The sequence below is a fragment of the Lithobates pipiens genome, unplaced genomic scaffold (assembly GCF_037356315.1).
Source record: "Lithobates pipiens isolate NorthernLeopardFrog02 unplaced genomic scaffold, aLitPip1_a1.2 Scaffold_8, whole genome shotgun sequence".
NCBI classification, from domain to species: domain Eukaryota; kingdom Metazoa; phylum Chordata; class Amphibia; order Anura; family Ranidae; genus Lithobates; species Lithobates pipiens.
This window is the reverse complement of record NW_027507903.1, coordinates 97,420,466-97,436,006: the sequence shown is the minus strand read 5'-3', so window position 1 is coordinate 97,436,006 and position 15,541 is coordinate 97,420,466. Positions and strand designations below refer to the sequence as shown.

Here is a 15,541-nt window from a genome sequence, read left to right as displayed (position 1 = left end):
ATTTATCTTATAACTTTTTTTATATTTGTTTATATATCTAAATCTCAACTTGAGTATGTCAGCAGTATTGATTTAACATACACAATACAATTGATTATTATTTGGAACGATGTAATGTGCAGGCATGATCCTGTTTTTTAGTGTTTTTTTTTTAAATAGATAGTTATTAATTAGTCTGTTATGTGATAGTGATTGTAAAATTTCAATGGGAAACTGAGCTTTTGATAATTGTTTATGTTATGGGATATGTTTAGGCTTAGGTGCCTCTGTAGCTATAATGTTATTATGTTCCCAGTGATGTGATGGATGTTAGGAGGTAATTCCCCGCCTGCACGCATACACCGTTAATAATCTTCCTAAATGCAGAACAGACTCTGTTGTGTTACAGAGGCTGTGGTTAAATTCCCGTCCCCGTATGAGTATATATTGGATGAGCTGTACTGTGTGGTCACGCCCTCTGATGAAGGAATGACGAAACGTACGTAGGGCATGACTACACAGCTATTCAGTCAGTCTATCAACGGTCAAGCTCAACCCGGGTACACCACCGTGAGAGCAAAAAAACAAATGTGACAGGACTGCTTATATTGTAACGCTTGTTTGGAATACTTTTCTTGAAAGTGCAACTTGTAAGGGGGGGAAATTGATTGAATACATTTCGCTTTTACGGAATTACGCTATGTATATATGTTTCCTTGTCATGAGTGACACATAGATGGAAGGACCTGTGTTTGCTGCTCCATGAACAGATCATCATATGGGTTTTATTATTACCATTCATCTGGTGAGTTTATGACCATAGGGTTGTTAATTCATGAGGTGTGGTGACGGTCGAAATATAAGACACAGATCACATGGAGTCACATGGATGAACTTTCTTTTACTTTTTACATATGATGAAGTCTTTTGATTATTTGGACAGTTGCTATCATGGACTGCTGTTTGGATTTTGAGCGCTGCTAATGCTGGATTTTATTTCAGCATAATTGTTTTTTAATGTTTAATGTGATTATAGTAGCTTCCAGACTATTTTATAAATATTTTATAGATATTTGATTTCTTCTCCCATAAGCGCTAGGGGTGGCTTGGTTCATCTACTTTTGTATTCCTACTATTCTACATGTATTTTATAACAAGTACAATATCCTATTTATAAAATATCAGTTCAGTATGAAACATTCTCTGCTAAAGTGAAGAATTCACATTTTAATTTTATATCATATAACAAATCCCATAAAATGTACAAATTTCTACATTAGACACTTGAGGTAGAGAATTTTGAAGAGCTTCACAGCAAAAAATATTTTTTTTCTTTATCCAAGTGTTGTATTTTATTACAGTCTGATATCATTATGTATGCTGTAATGAGATCATTTTGGAGGAGGAAATAGTTATGAGGAAGGGAGATGTGAGCTTCTCTTATTCTGTATGGATTAGCAGGAAATATACTGCACGCTATAAATGAGATGCTGAAAACTTTACAGCTTTTCCCTAATGCTTTGATGCTTCTTCATTTCCCCTTTTTTCCTTGCTGTCACTCGAGGGGAAGTTGAATGTATTTCATAACGCAGGCTGTAACCTGTGAAATATTAGAACAGTAACTCTGTAGTTTCTTCTGCATGTTCATTGATTGGGCCTGAAATTTTAAATGACTCAGTATTACAGAGGCATCAACTAGAACAGTAGCTGGAGCTCTGTTATCTAGCCTTTTTCAGTCCCAAATGGGATCCTATTAAATGTGATTATGTTTATTTCTCAGATCATGCATACTTCCTAACCAGAAATACAAATAATTCGATGAGATAGATAGATAGATGCGAGAATCTGTCCCCGATTTTCTTTTCAACTTTATTAAAGGTGCCCTGGCCCCAGGCACTGCAGAGTAACCAATTTTAGCAAAAAGTGATTTGCCGGAAACATGACAAGGCAGTGGAGAGGTGTGTCTGCCCCCGGCTGTGTCTGGAATTATTGATTATGTCACCTAACGAAATTACATAGTCTTCCCAGTCTCTTTCCTCGCAGCTTGTGCAGTTTTTGTTGCAGGAGGTAGAAAAGTTGATTATTTTCCACCTTGCCCTTACTTGTGACCTGCAGTGCACACCTGCACTTACACCTTTGATCCAAAGCAAAGAAGCCTTTTGAGCCCCTCCCAATCTGAGCACAAATTGGACACATCCAACATGGTGGGCTTTGCATGCAGTTATTTCCCCCACCCCCTGTAATAGTGGGCATGGTCAGTATGGTGTCCCCAGATTTCATTTTGAAAATCTGGTCACCATAAATAGATTTGCAGACAGTGATATACATATACAAGCAAACTAAAGGTGGTCTTAAGATGAGGAAGATGTAAAATTATACAGCTATATAGTTACAGTTGGGTGCCCTTGGGGAAATATTATATATAGGTGTTTAAGTAAATTAAACTAGAAGCACAACAATATACAAGGTATCAGAAGGATATATTTACCCAGGGGGACAATGTAGAATACACAGGTGAAGGAGTTTATAGTATCCAGGTGCACACATGTCACAGTCTTTAGCTGAACCTCCATTGCATGTTGTACATACTTGGTGGCAGTCTGAACAAAATCCAAGTGTCATCCCATCTGCCTCCTCAGTCGTGTTGTATGTTCCACTGGGACACTGCTTTACACATGTTCTTTCTGTAAAGTCATACAAAGATGTGAGTTATAGGCAAATATCTGAAGCAGAACTATATTTTCATTTTGCATACAGTAGAGAATAGTTAAAACTCTCGGTCAGTTTTTTGCCATCTGCATCATATTCAAAGAGCCCTTAGAGAACTGTCTTGGAAACATGTCACCATTAAAAGAGTTCCCCTCCATTCCTTTTCTGCTGGCAAAAAATGTTACATTTACCCTCACTCTCATTTCTGGTGACAATAGTAATTAGGACAATTAGAGAGAGTGGATCTCCTTAAAGCGGAGGTCCACCCAAAAGGGAAAGTTCTGCTTAAAGCATTCCTACTCCCTACTATTTCACATTTGGCATGTCATTTGTTTGAGGGAGGAGCAGGTAACTAGTTTTGACAGGTACCTGATCCCACTTTTTGTAGCTGCTGACTTTTAACCACTTGCCGACCAGCCGTCGTCATTATACTGTGGCAGGTTGGCTCGTTCCCACGAATCACTGTAGCTGTACGTCTGCCCTTTAAACAGCTATAGCATGTGTGCTCCCACACCCGCTGCACGGCGGGGGAGTTGATGAGCATGGCCAGCGGCCGCGATGTCCGCCAGCCACCTGTGATCGCTCAACAGAGAGGCAAAACAGACAAACAGATCCTCATTCTGTCAGGGGAGTAGAGAGTGGTCGTCTGTTCCTAGTGATTAGAAACAGCAATCTCTCTCCTCCTCCAGTCAGTACACTGCCCCACAGTTAGAAACACCTCCCAGGGAACACATTTAACCCCTTGATCACCACTAGTGTTAACCCCTTCTCTGCCAGTGACATGTATACAGTAATCACATTTAACCCCTTGAGCAAACCGGTCATTATACACTTATTGCGATTTTTATTTATTTTTTTACCAAAAATATGTAGAAGAATACATATTGGCCTAAACTGATGAAGACATTTTTTTGGGGGGATATTTATTATAGCAAAAAGTAAAAAATATTGTTTGTTTCTTTTTTTGTTTATAGCGCCAAAAAAATTAAAACCACAGAGGTTATTGAATACCACCAAAAGAAAGCTCTATTTGTGGAAAAAAAAAGACGTCAATTTTGTTTGGATACAGCGGTGCACGATCACACAATTGTCAGTTAAAGCAACACATCACCGTATCGCAAAAAAGGGCCTGGTCATTAAAAGGGCAAAATATTCTGGTCCTTAAGTGGTTAATAAACACAAAACAACGTCTGGAACTCCGCTTTAATGGGGACACATTACTACTCTACCCAAGTCTTTAAAAATGTTTTGCAATTGGTCATACCCTAAACATGCATGTAATGTAAATGAAATTGTATATTTTTTTTATAACATCCTTTATTTACTCACTGATCATGATATGACATAGAATTTAACAAACAAATTCAGCAGATGCACAATTAGAAACAACCCAACTCCAGTTAGAGAGACCTAGTACATGCAGACACCTGCCTGACTATCAACATTGCTTAACAAGAATTACCTAAAAGCAAATAATTTGTCATTGATCTGACTCACTGGTTAGCCTCACTTGCTGTGTGCCACTTCAAAAATGTTATCAGAATTTTTTTGTAGAAGCTGTTGGTAGCAAATACCATATTTGAAATCTATTTTTCATTATGTTGATATATTTTATATATAAATAATAAAGCTTGTTTTAATTCAATTAATGGCAGTTTAGATAAGAGAAAGATGTTTCTGTGGTTTTGCCCTAGTCTTGAAAAATTATTTAAAAAACAAAAGAAACAGTAAAAAAAAAATTTTTTGTAATTCGCACTGAAAAAAAAACATGAAATGTAAAACAACATTTATTTTCATAGGTAAGATATATTGTATCCTAGAAAGTTATAATTATAAGTAATACTTGTATAAAGTTCTTTATTATAAAGAAATTCATATTTTGGGATTCTCTTCTAAAGAATATAAAGATTACCATTGATGTAGGTGAATGTAAATGGGAATTGAATGCCTTTCTTACTAGAAATAATATCCCTAACTAGATGTAATTGTTAATTTTTAGAATTTATTGATCATTCATGTTAGTGACCAACGAATATCAAGTATATGATCCCCTGTACATTACTACGTTTCTTTTTTTGACAGCAGCTGTTCTTACAGATCATACATTTTTAGGTTAGCGCGGATGCTCATTTAAAGCGGGAATGTACTGGGGAAAAAAATATTAAAAGCCAGCAGCTATAAATACTACAGCTGCTGACTTTTAATAAATGGACACTCACCTGTCCCGGAGTCCAGCGATGCCGAGGCCGATCGATCGCTCGGCTCTCGGCTGCTGCCGCCCCCATTCTAGGTGAGGGAATCAGGAAGTGAAGCGAATCGGCTTCACTTCCCGTTTCCCTACTGCGCATGCGTGAATCGCGCAACGCAATAGAAATTGTCCGCGCTGTCTCTGGGACCCGTGTGTCCCCCAGCAGACAGCGCGCAGAGACAGGAAATGACATAGACTCCCGTGGGAGTCTATGCCTGGAAGTGGGTGTAAATACCTGTCTTTGACAGGTATCTCCACCCCCCCTCCCCCCTGAAAGGTGCCAATTGTGACACCGGAGGGGGGGAGGGTTCCAATCAGCGGAAGTTCCACTTTAGGGTGGAGCCCCGCTTTAAATAAAATAATGTGCTTGCCATCATCAAAGAAAAAAATTCTTTCTTGTGCATGTTTATTGATAACTCAAGGAGAATCAGTTTGTGTTGGTGATCTGTGACCTCTTCACCAGCACTAATAGTAGACTTAAAGTGGTTATAAACCTCAGACATGAAATATGAACAAAGCATATCCCTCTATAGTGTGTACTTTTATTAATCCAGAGCACTGCAATTTCTGTTTGCTGTTTCAATCCTCTGCTATCAGCATGAGTCACTTCTGCCAATTTTCCCTGACACCATGAGAAAAAAAGGTGACAGGGGAGGATCATCCTGCTGATTGACAGCATCAGCTCTGTTCCTGTGTACTGTGTGGAAGGGGTGTGTCTCTTGCCTCCATCAGCTCTCAGAGCTCACCTCACTGAGCTCTGCAGATTGTAATGTCAGCTCTCCTTTTTTTTCTGACAGCTCAGACAAGCTATATAAATTCTGGACTTTGAACACATGTAGAGGAGAGAGGGCCACAGATAAGCAAATACAACTTATGTAGAAGGATTTGTTTCCCCTGTATCACTTGAGGATAGTCACTTCACTGGATATATGAAAGGGTTTACAACCACTTTAATTGTATTTAATCAACTATAAATGCAGAATTTAAGCCAGCGTACCAATACAGTAACACAAATATACATTTTTAAATAATAATTTACACAATAACACTGTAAGATAACAAATGCATGTTAACTTTGACTAGCTGAACACTCCTTAGATATTGTACCTAGCTGAGCCCTTAACCCATCGAACAGTCTGGCAGCTTTCAGCTACTGGGGACAGAGCTTTGAGATTTATAGGGCAGACTGTTGTAAAGCTGAATTCAAAAAATGTAGCCACTTTGTATAAAGTTAAGGCATACTATGAGTTAAAGGATAAGTTCACCTTTGGGGACATGTTACACATTCCACCCGATTTTAGGGTGGAACATGTAACAAGTTCCCAGTGCTGCAGCCGCCGCCCGCTGCCCCCCGAAGATCGCAGATGCCATGCAGGTCTCCTGCATACTGTCATTATATCTGCTTACCTGTACATTCCTGACAAGAAGACTCAAACTCCACAGTGCCATTGTAGTTCATTGAGTCTTCCTGTCAGGAATGTACAGGTAAGCAGATACACTGACAGTGTGCAGGAGACCTGCATGGCATCAGCGATCTGCTGATAGCTGGTGCAATGCTTTCCAGGCTCCTGCACTCCTGAACTTATACTTTAAGTTCAAGGAGCTGCATGACATCTCCTGGGCTTATCTCTATTATTTACATTTTCAAGGCTTATTGCTCTGCCCAGAGTACAGGGATCTGAGAGGAGAGTAACACACAGGGCAGCTATGCCTGCCCCTTTACTCTGCTGCCCATTCAGAGAAGCCTTTGTATTTTGTGAATGTGTTCACATAATACCAAGTCTTCTGTGATTGGACAGGAGGAGGGGAGAGGTGGGCATAGCAGCTACAGAGACTGTCCTATTCAATATACAGAGCTCAGAAGGATCCGCATCGCTCTCCTGAAACGACAATAGCTCTCTTCTGAAAGCAGAATAAAGCTGTCAGATATAAAGGACAGAGCTAAGCCCAGGAGGTGTCATGCACCTCGCTGGACTTACCTCATGGTATGCCTTAATTTTTTACAAAGGAGCTAAATTTCTAGAATTCAGCTTTAACTGTCAACTGTTGAAAGGAATACATTTTATGAATTTAACTTTTCAGTAACTTACAATGTTGAATAGATTTTGTTCTGTAAAATAGTAGTATATGTGATAGAATAATGTCAATTGTAATAGTCTCCATTTTATTTTTCAAGTTATTACAGCAGGGTCATGAGGAGTCCAGTGAAAGAGACAAAATTAGAATATTAAACAATACATTAAAGTGGTTCTGAAGGTTTTTTACCAGGTTTCTTACATTAGTATACACCCCCCCCCCCCCCCCCCCCCAGCCCGCCTAATATTTACCTAAGCCTTATTTCAAACCCAAGCTGTATCCATAATATATAGGTGATTATATACACTGGGCAGTCATTGCATGTACCTGTATATGTGTGGACCTGTTGTGCACCATTAATAATAGGCACCATTTTAATCCAGATCACATTTGGTCATTCAAATTTGCAGATTTTCTGGCAAATTGTAAACTGATTTGCTATTTTGATAATATTGGTCAACATTATCTATAGCTGATGCTTAAAATTGCTCCAATTCACTAAAAAATAACCTTTAGACATCTTTTTTTAAGTATGTGAAATGAAAGCTGTATTTATTGAATCATAACAAATGTTCCTTTTCATTATTCTAATAATAAATAGAAAATATGACTACAGTTGCATTGATGTGAACAGACACCAATTGAAAAAAATTTCCATTGCCATGCGATTCTGTGCAAGTCAAGTTGCATGTAAAATCACACTAGTGTGAATGGAGCTGCATGGTACAATGTACATATGCAGGTTTACTATCAGTCGTATTGCATTAACATAAACAGCCAGTAGGCTGCACTGTTGAATGTACAGTACATATGCTTGATAAAGGTATTGAATGATATGGATAAGAATCAGTAACAATGCAAAGAATATTCTGTTACATATACACAATACTTAGTATGTATGCATTTAATATTGCAAAATCTAATACTGGGAAATCTTTAACAAAGGTCTTTACAGTGGGGATATAATAGAGACCCAACTAATCATACAATAACAAGGGGAAACGCATGCCCATAATACATAGAAACATATTATATTACAATCTTTCGACTTTTTAGCCACCCTAAGGAATTAAGTATTACAAAACTGTCTTTTTATGAACAAAATCAGAATAAAACAATACATAAAACTAGGATCCATATACTAGTTGTTATTTCCGCAATAAATATATCAGAAAGAATTGTCCTTATATTAGAAAGAACTCCCCTTATATTAGATAAAGACACAAATACCAAGAAACCTCGCAAAAGATCAACTGTATACGCAATAAGAGGGTTCCAAATTTCCTCTTCCTCGACATGTTTCACAGAACATCACTTCCTCAGGAGGGTGAGGAGATCATAACAGTAGTTTCCAAATATATACAAACATAGGTATTAGCCACATAACAGAAATGATATACATAATAACATACAAAAAATGTCATTATCAATGTCTGACTCACTAAAATCTTGTCAACCATAGATGTGGCAACTCAGCAGATTTTCTAAAGGTGTATAAGCTTCCCTGGGCTAATGTGGGAGCACACTCTGACAATAAAATGAGGGTTCCTGAAAAAACAGCCATTTATGGACCAACGGTTACATCACAAAACAGATACATATTATCAGTAGGACCACTAGATGGCAATGTTCTTCACTAATATAAAAGCCTATGTGCACTGTGAAAAACCCATTTATTACTCCAAAAGGCACTCTAAAGATTATTCCAAAAGGATGATTTTGAGACAAAAAACAATCCTAAATATATAAGGGCAAGGACAAAAAAAGATACATGCACTATATTGTCAAAAGTATTGGGAGGCCTGCCTTTACACACACACAAACTTTAATGGCATCCCAGTTTTCGTCCGTAGGGTTCAATGATGAGTTGGCACAACCTTTGCAGCTATAACGGCTTCAACTCTTCTGGGAAGGCTGTCCACAAGGTTTAGAAGTGTGTCTATGGAAATGTTTGACCATTCTTCCAGAAGCGCATTTGTGAGGTCAGGCACTGATGTTGGATGAGAAGGCCTGGCTCGCAGTCTCGGCTCTAATTTATCCCAAAGGTGTTCTATCAGGTTGAGGTCAGTTCCTCCACCCCAAACACGCTCATTCATGTCTTTATGAACCTTGCCAGAGCTGGACCCTATGGGGATCTTATGGGGAGCGAGTCCTTTCCCTTTCCCTAATGGAATGGGAGGGGTATTTTTCTATGGTGGGAACAGGACACCACCTTGATGGATGGTGATTTGTGGGCTTGCTTTTGGCAGGCCCACCTCTGGTGCCCAGCGGTTGCCGTCGTCTCAGATGGACGTCGAATGCGCTTTTACATCAAGCAACAAATCCTTGTGACACGGATGCCAGGCGGCAGCATATAAAATGTATTTGATAATGTCATCATTTTTTATTGCTGCAGATCTATTTATGGGACTATTCATTCTGACCGGAAAACATTTCTCTGTTATATCCCATACCATAAGGCTGGATAGTTATCATTTGCAGTTGTACCATTCGATATGCTGTGATATAATTCCTATAAGGTTACTATACCATAAAACTGGGTGTTTTCTTTTTCTCCCCCTTTTCCTATTTTTCTAAAGCAATTTATTGTTATCAGAGAGAATAAATTCCGCTTTCAGGCATATTAATATAAATCTACTCCTTATAGAAACCTGAAACTTTGTTTTTACTTCGGGGAAAACAAATCGTATTACTAGGTTAAAACAGCAGCTTTAACTCTTTACAATAGTGACAACCTAAAAAAAAGGTGACATTAATCTCTACAAAACTATACCCAAGCCTCTATAGAGCGAGGGGGCGGAGGACTTGGGGCTGGTGGTCACCTATGTACATGGTGTCCCCTGTGGCCCTTTTGGGTGGTTGTACCTTCCTGCTCTCTTCTTTTCCCCCCTTTTTTTCTCCCCTTCCTCCCCTCTATTGGTATGGGGGGAGGGGGGGGGGATAATTTTAATGCAATGGGCAGTGGTACAACCACCAAGTGACTATGTAAGATGTGATTGTTGATAATGTATTATCTTATTTAGATTGCATAGATACATAAAGTCTATATTGATGGCTCCTTATGAAGAGGATAATGTCCAAAAAAACGCGTTGAGCTGTAAAGACTACTGTACATGTGAACATATTGTAGTACTAGTGTTGACTTTTCTACAATTTTGGTATTTTATTATGATGCTCTCTTGTTGTGTAATAAGAAAAAAAATTATATATATTTTTTTTTTGAACAAATATGAACAATAAAAATGTGTTTTTACAAACGAATGAATGTTGTGCCTTAAAAGTCCCATGCCAATAACATAGTGCCATTTTGATGATAGTAACAAAAGCACAAGATATAAACCCATAAGAAGAGGCGGTAGTAAGAGAAAAAAGATACCAAAGCTAGACCAGCGCACTAAAAAAATCATGACAAAAGTAGAAGAGATGAGTATTAAAGTGTTACTAAACCCAGGACCCTGCATTCACTATATCTGGTCTCCCACAGTACACAGAACAAGGAAATGCAATCATTTTAGAAAATATAAGCTACCTTTTCTCATCAGCAGTCCTGTGACTTCTATCAGTGCCTGTTTAAAGCTTGTAGGAGGAGTTTTCATACTGCACTGGCTGTCCTATCCGGATCCAGGACCCCTGACCCTCTGCCTGGACAGTGCTGATCGGCCCTGTGTTGATCACATGCACTCATTCAAGAAAAAAACTCTCTAAGCCCTTGTACTCACGGTCGGAGATTCCGACAACCAAATCCGTCGGATTTTGTCCATCGGATTTTGTTCGACGGATCTTGTCCGAAACTGTTGCATACACACAGTCGGACAAAGTTGTCGGAAAATCCGATCTTTCAGAACGTGATGACGTAATTTCCTTACGACGGGACTACGTTCAGGCTAGTAGCCAATAGCTTTGATGTAGGAATTTGATCTGAGCATGCGTGGCACTTTGTCCGATCGGAATTCTCCTACACATGATCGGAGTATGTCCGATCGGAGCATTTTGTCTGAAAATATTTCCAGCAAGTTGGAAAATTTGGTCCGACGGATATTCCGACGGAAACAGTCCGATGCAGACCACACACAGTCTGAATATCTGACAAAACGCTCCGATCGGACACATTCCGTCAGAATCTCCGATCGTGTGTACAAGGGCTTACAATACACACCAAACTGAGCATGTGCAGCCTGACTCCATTAACTCTGTCTAGACGTGTTCTGGAGACAATACAAGAAGGAGAGGATCTATGCATACAGGATCAAACAGCCTTTTTTATACAATGCAGAGTATTAACCCCTTAGGTTCCACAGTGAGTATAACAAGCATGTTTTACCGCATATACAGACTGATTTTACTGTTGTGGGTTCAGTAACACTTTAATGCATATTGTGCCAATTATTTATATATATTGGGTTTCTGGTACTCTCTTCTTTTCAATATTAAGCCAATTACAAAGAACTGAAAAATGATTAAATGTATCGATAAAGCATTAAACTGGTACTTACTGTAAAGATAGAAGGGTACAGAACATGTCAGACATTCCCCCGAGGAGGGGCCATCACATGAGTCACATGTCTTATCGCATGAGCTGCAGGTAAACGCATCACCTTCAAGAAAAGTCCCGGGAGGGCAATTTCCTTCTCCTTTTACTCCACACATGTGGCTTTGCTGGTCAAACATGAGCTGGTCTTGGCACTGGATGCAATCTGTTGGTTCTGGGCCTGAACACTGGGCACATGTCATATGACACTCTAAATAAATAAATAAATAAAACAACATAAAACAAAAATAAACAAAACATGTTACTTGTTTTAGGACTTACAAGTATTTGAAATGAAAAAGGCATGAACTAATTACTACCGTTATCTTAAATTTTATAATTGTTTTATACAAGACAAAAATATTCACAAACAATATTTTGTTACAATGCTTTTGTATTCAATGTATGAATCACAGGTCGTTCACATTTGTACACTGCATACTTGCTTTTCCATATTGTTAGAATTGTTTTAAATATGTAAAAATAAATATTAGTCAGTCACTAGAGAGGGATCTGTATTCCAATGCAATAATTTATCTTTGTTGTTGATATTTTGAGGATTCGTTACTAAGGCTGGCCATACATTACACAATTTTCTTATTCAAATTCCTTCAACTATTCAAGTTGTATACTTCCTTCAATTATTCAATTAAACTATGTAATGCAAGGACCTACCTGATTGCATACAAATTGAACGTGTTTAGGTATATATATATATATATATATTATATAGTGTATATGTATTACCACCCTAAGGGGTCTATTTATTAAAAAATGTGTGAATGCCTCATGCATATGCACAGCTGCCATGAATAATTGCCACAATGCGTCTAATATATTTATTGGCTATCTAGTGTTAATATTGCAGCATTTTCCTGATTGAGGAATTTCAAGATACTGCAAAAAGACCACTATATCCGCATGCTGACCAACTAACATACTAGTGCGGCAGCCTCCTTGTGCTGGATCATGAACCTGTGCTGGTGTATCGGGATTTTGCAAAAAAAATAAACATTTACTGTACAAAATAAGGTCCGTTGGCATGGACCATAGGGTGAGTACATGGATTGAAAACTGGCTACAAGGGTGAATTCAGAGGGTGGTGATAAATGGGGAGTACTCGGAATGGTCAGGGGCGGGTAGTGGGGTCCCCCAGGGTTCTATGCTGGGACCAATTCTATTTAATTTGTTCATAAATGACCTGTATTTCCGGAAGATACTAAGCTAAGCAGGGCAATAACTTCTCCGCAGGATGTGGAAACCTTGCAAAACGATCTGAACAAATTAATGGGATGGGCACATGGTAAATGAGGTTTAATATATAAAAATGAAAAATAATGCATTTGGGTGGCAAAAATATGAATGCAATCTATCAGGACCTCTGAGGGAATCTAGGATGGAAAAGGACCTGGGGGTCCTAGTAGATGACAGGCTCAGCAATGGCATGCAATGCCAAGCTGCTGCTAACAAAGCAAACAGAATATTGGCATGCATTAAAAAGGGGATCAACTCCAGAGATAAAACGATAATTCTCCCGCTTTGCAAGACTCTGGTCCGGCTGCACCTAGAGTATGCTGTGCAGTTCTGTGCCCTAAGGAAGGATGTACTGGAAATGGAGCGAGTACAAAGAAGGGCAACAAAGCTAATAAAGGCCCTGGAGGATATTAGTTATGAGGAAGGGTTGGGAGAGCTGAACTTATTCTCTCTAGAGAAGAAATGCTTGACATTGAGAGGATTTCAATTTATAAATACCTTACTGGTGACCCCAAAATAGGGATAAAACTTTAGGATGAATCATCTTCTTTTTCCTCACCCAGGATTGCTGACGGGGAGTACAGGCTGTCCTCCTGTACCTGGCTTTGGCCTCATCAGATCATCAGGGAAGGCCCAGAAGAGTGATTCTGAACACTGATCCCTGGGTACCACTACCAGTGCCTGTTTCCCAGTTCTCCTTAGAGAAATAATCAGGTTGCTTCTAATGAACAAACCTATCCTTATCCGCTGCTTATGGGAAGCAGTGGATTGTGCAATTAGTGTTGTGGTTTATTACTTTAGCCACTGACACCAATGCTGGGGGTTATTATTGCTACTACTGTCAAAAATGGAGTCCATTTTACTTTATCTTCAGTGTACCCCCAGGCCATATTTTGTCTTACAAGAAAACAGAAATGGAAGGCACGCACACCTAAGGCATTACCAAAGATAATTTAATAATAAAAATGTTTTATATAAAAGCTGATACTCACAAAAAGCAACTGACAAAAGGCCATAAAAACAATGCATGGACATGCATAGAACACGGCGTACAGCTACCGCTTTTTGGGGGCGCACCCCCTTCCTCAGATCATATTTTGTCTTAAACATAGCAAGGCAAATGGGAAAAGATGACACATCACAAGCCATACTCCATGCAATATACTGTATACCAAATAAGCACGCATGCCAAAAAATTGTTAATGATCTAAAGTTGCAGCTGCTACCCTCTGGCTTAGATACAAAAACAATATAAACACTAGACAGCGCTTTCAAAATATTACCAATGAAAAATAATTTAAATATGAATGTGCTCATTTCAAATATATGTATTATAATGCGTGATACACTATGCATAATGTGCTGTAACATGTCATCTTATCCAAAGAATATTATGCCATTCCTTATATAGTCCAAACAAAAATTTCTAAATGTGAAGAAAAGTTCATAAACTGTGAAGAAAAGAGAAAGAAAAGTCAACTGCGCTTTTGTGGTCACTTCAGGACCTAATCAGATGTTCTAGTTGTCATCCTCCATAAATATTCCTTCATCAATGGTACTAGGATCCTTGTCCCATTGGTTCAAATGATCAGGGGAGTTTAAAAAAGAAAACAGGAGAGGAGTCCTCTCATAGTGTAAAAACCGCTAGGTATTTTATTTAAAATTGTGAAAATAAAAGCCGTTCACATTAAAAACTTCGTCCAACAATACACATCAATGTGGAAGCCGTCTAGCTCTCGGCGTGCATTCCATCTGGACCAGAAATGACGCACCATAAGTTACACTTGACGCGTTTCGTCATCAATGCGTGACTTCTTCAAAAGTAGGGAAAAATACCTAGCAGCTTTCACAATATGAGAGGACTCCTCTCCTGTTTTCTTTTTTAAACTTTTAAACTATCCTTATCATTTGAACCAATGGGACAAGGATCCTAGTACCATCGAGGAACGGATATTTATAGAGGATGACAACTAAGAGATCTGATTAGGTCCTGAAGTAACCACAAACGCACAGTTGATTTCTCTTGTTGTACAACAAGGGGTCATCAGAATCTGGTGAGTGAAAATTGGTTTACACAGGCACAAGGGTTTAGCAGCTTTTCTTCACATATATACATTTTTTGTTTGGACTATATAAGGAATAGTATAAGATTGTTTGGACTGAGCACTTATGATATGTTACAACACTTTATGCTTATTCATGTGCAGTGTATTACACAGTAATGGTTTTATACATATTTTTGGTTGAGCATATTCATATTTAAATTGCTTTTTATTGGTTATATTTTCCAGCCTGGTCCAGTATTTATATTGTTTTTGCTTACTGTGCAGTAACATACACTTTTTTGGCCACGTTCACAAGGTTCTGGCAGGCAGTTCTCTTCTAAACCCTTTCAAACTACTCTTTCTAATTATTTTAAAAATTTGAAAACTATGATTTTTTTAAACCCATTATCACCAATAATAGAACAGATTTTTCCCCTTACCAACTAGCATTGTAAGAACACTGTTACATACTTCTGACCCCTGCATTCCGTACATTATATTGTAAGTTACATACTCAACCACAGTGTTTACTGGCTAAAAAGTTGCTGATTGTTTCCCAAAGGTTTTAACAAAAATTTCCCAGTGTCAGGTAGGCTGTACGGGGACCTATGATTTCTATGATGCCATGCTACATGGGCTACACCATGACTCTATAATTGACCAAGTGTGAAAACTGGCCCAATGAATTTTCTCTGTTTGCCA

At 38.5% G+C, this 15,541-nt stretch overlaps 1 protein-coding gene across 1 annotated transcript in view; it reads right to left on the bottom strand.

The window, feature by feature from the left end:
• Positions 1-15,541, bottom strand: part of LOC143962737 (cysteine repeat modular protein 2-like) — a 198,547-nt gene that overhangs the window by 59,962 nt on the left and 123,044 nt on the right. Inside the window, exons 11-12 of the mRNA XM_077472135.1 lie at positions 11,506-11,751; positions 2,468-2,663 (exon numbers count right to left, since the gene is read on the bottom strand). Coding sequence (XP_077328261.1) covers positions 2,468-2,663; positions 11,506-11,751 — 442 coding nt within the window. The remainder of the gene's footprint in view (positions 1-2,467; positions 2,664-11,505; positions 11,752-15,541) is intronic.